Raw genomic sequence first — 3,158 nt, forward strand, 5'->3', positions numbered from 1 at the left:
TCGGCGGTTTTTGAACCGTGTGCATACCTATTAGAGTGAGAGGACTTAGGGCTTTTTTATTAGGAAACCCTAGAAATAAGTCATGGGCTAGTTTATATGATTATGAAAAACAAATAATATATGCAATGAATCACCAATTGACAATTGTAAGGAGGTCTCTCTCATTTTGTAATGTCGGCAAAATAAATTAACTTAGTCGTTCCATTTTTCGTTTTCTGTATCCATTGACGAAACCAAGTAAAGATCCACATGTACATTAAAAGCCAATCCTCTCTCCTGTATCATAATCATTACATTGGGTCATAAATATTACACGTATAAGCTCACAAGATTTTATTCAGAAAGATCTCGTTCTTGGACATTACTTGCTCACTTCACTTTGCACTTTGCAGGTAAAATTGACCCTCTCCTTATCTTTCTTTTCATTTTTTTGTTGTTGTTGTGGGGTGATGATTGTATATGTGGTGGTGAGCTGTTGCAGTTTTCTTTTCATGATTTGGGTGTGGAATCAGCAGATCTTTTTTTGTTTGTTGATGATGAATTGAGATAGATCTATCTTGATCTCTATTTTAGTCACTCCATGTTGTGTGTTTATGGAGAGAAACAGATCATTTCTTTTCATACCAAATCAGATTTTATGGTCCTGATTTTTGGGTTCTAGATCCGTCAAAATTAGGCTTATGAACTGTGAAATTTGTGGGTCTTGATGTAAATGGGCAAAGATATGATCTTTTTGATGATTTCAGTACCCTTTGACCTTGATCCATTTTTTCTGAACCTTGATGAATTAGCTTAGCTCTGCAGTTATTTTCTTCTCTGTTTTCTGTTAAAATGAGATTCTATCAGAGGTTTGCTAGTGTTTAGCAAAGATGCATTTCATGTATGAATCTTGATTCAGTCCATTTCCATATTGAAGTGTAATTGTGTAATGAAATCCTAATTGTGATGAATGAACCATAGCTAAATGGCAATTGGTGAACCCAAATAACCATATACATAAGGATGTACACAAGTTTTTGTCTTTGAACCTCGAAGTCCGGTAATGGCATATGTTGATAGAATCTGTTTGGAAACTGAACTTTTTGTTAGGATTCCCAGTATTCTGTATGCAAGTTAACACTCTGTTCCTCTGATTTGATGCTTAGGAATCTGCAGTAAGATCATTCGACTTTCTTGATCGTTAATGTGGTCCCGCCTTGTCAAGTCAATTATCCGAAATTCCACTTTTCCATTATGTATTTGTGATATGTGGTTTTATGGGGTTAGTTGCTTGTGTGTTTGTTTGCATTTGAGTCCATCTTCGTCCATTGTCTGATTTCTGCATCTTTTGGAACTTGTTGCTCGATAGATATGTCGTCTTACGATAAGTCTGATGTGGCCGAAAGGGAAGTGAGGGACAGAGGGGAGAAAGAAGAAAATAAAGATGAGGAGAAGGGTGGCTTTTTGGACACGGTTAAAGGTTTCATCCACGACATTGGTGAGAAAATCGAGGGAGCAGTCGGATTTGGGAAGCCAACTGCAGATGTTACTGAGATCCACATCCCTCATATCAGTATGGAGAAGGCCGAGATAGTTGTGGATGTCCTTGTCACGAACCCGAATCCTGTTCCAATCCCCCTCATCGACATAAACTATTTGATCGAAAGCGATGGGAGGAAGCTGGTCTCTGGGTTGATTCCCGATGCAGGGACAATCCACGCACATGGCTCTGAAACTGTCAAGCTGCCACTTTGTCTTATATACGATGATATCAAGAGCACGTACGATGATATCCAACCTGGGAGTGTGATTCCTTACAGAGTTAAGGTCGACCTCATTGTGGATGTGCCCGTGTTTGGCAGGCTTACTTTTCCCCTCGAGAAGACCGGGGAGATCCCCATTCCTTACAAACCAGAGATTGATCTCGACAAGATTAAATTCGATAAATTCTCTTTTGAAGAAACCAGTGCCACGCTTCATTTGAAGCTGGGAAACCAGAATGACTTCGACCTATGCCTTAATGACATTGGATTTGAGATTTGGCTATGCGATGTGAGCATTGGCAGCGCTGATCTCAGCAAGCCTACTAATATCGAGAAGAAGGGGACGGGCTTCATTGATGTTCCCATCACGTTTAGGCCCAAGGACTGTGGCTCTGCCCTTTGGGATATGATACGAGGAAGGGGGACAGGGTACGCCATAAAAGGTAATGTCAATGTGGACACGCCTTTTGGGCCTATGAAGCTTCCGATTACCAAGGAGGGTGGCGAAACTCGTCTCAAGAAAAACAAGGAAGATGGGGGCGATGATGATGATGATGATGAGGTATTCTTATAATGCTGTGCTGATTCATATTGTTTTCTTAGCTGGTATTCATCACTCATAATACTTGTATTTGTTGTGTCTTTTGAACAATGTGGAGTTATCTAGGAACCCTTCTACCCCGTTAGGAAATAAAGTGATCACGAACATAAACGAATAAACACATCGATATTTACCTAGTTCGATACGATGCATATCTATGTCTGGGCTAGTGATAATGAGAGAATGACTATATATTGGCAAAATAGGCGACCGTGATCATAGTAATAGGAAACGTGATGGGCCTAAAATACATGTACGGAGGCCCATAAACGTGTTGGGCCTAGAATATATTTGAAGTTGGATCGCCGAGATCGTGGACTGATTTACTTCATTTTGGTTTGCAGGAGTGAAAATCAGGAGATGGCAATTGAGGAGTTGAAGCTCAGCAAAGATTGTGTGTGGAGAAGGATTGTGGAAGTTTTCTTGTTCAAAATGTTCTTATCGTTTGTCAACTTATCGTTAATTATGTTTAATGATATTATCGTATGATAAATCGATCTCCTTAGTGTGGTGGAATAAACTGACTTTGATTCTGTTTTACTACAATTGGAATGATTATCAACGGTTCTGATCCAGTTAAAAGAACTCGCCATATAGTAGTAGTCTTTTGATTGGTTTCCTTGGTTTTGATTAATGGAATATGAGAATATACTTAGGTTTAAGGTTTGTTATGATAAATTTCACAAAATATATCATCAAATTAAGTTTTCTATTATAGAAATATTTCTTTTATTTATCAACAACATTGAATTTCAACGCATAATTCTAAGATTAGAGATGCATAAAAACTTAGGGAAAGATTTTATACGATTTCG

General features: G+C 38.5%; 1 protein-coding gene across 4 annotated transcripts; it reads left to right on the top strand.

Annotated features, from left to right (window-relative positions):
• Positions 1 to 217: 217 nt before the first annotated feature.
• Positions 218 to 2,925, top strand: LOC121806729. Of its 4 annotated transcripts, none has more exons than XM_042206854.1 (3): positions 218 to 392; positions 1,146 to 1,261; positions 1,349 to 2,316. In XM_042206854.1, exon 3 carries the CDS (start codon positions 1,351 to 1,353, stop codon positions 2,314 to 2,316), a length of 966 nt encoding a protein of 321 aa, XP_042062788.1. In that variant the 5' UTR covers positions 218 to 392; positions 1,146 to 1,261; positions 1,349 to 1,350. The 4 variants fall into 4 exon arrangements, with proteins under 4 accessions (XP_042062788.1, XP_042062787.1, XP_042062790.1 ...); XM_042206856.1 differs by lacking the exon at positions 1,146 to 1,261 and adding an exon at positions 2,688 to 2,925 and having other exon boundaries at positions 220 to 392; positions 1,349 to 2,304; XM_042206853.1 differs by lacking the exon at positions 1,146 to 1,261 and having other exon boundaries at positions 219 to 392.
• Positions 2,926 to 3,158: the final 233 nt, after the last annotated feature.

The sequence above is a fragment of the Salvia splendens genome, chromosome 6, assembly GCF_004379255.2.
Source record: "Salvia splendens isolate huo1 chromosome 6, SspV2, whole genome shotgun sequence".
Classification (NCBI taxonomy): Eukaryota; Viridiplantae; Streptophyta; class Magnoliopsida; order Lamiales; family Lamiaceae; genus Salvia; species Salvia splendens.

Excerpts from the sequence above, each read along its gene's own strand:
- LOC121806729 (XM_042206854.1), top strand. The coding sequence starts at position 1,351 with ATGTCGTCTTACGATAAGTCTGATGTGGCCGAAAGGGAAGTGAGGGAC.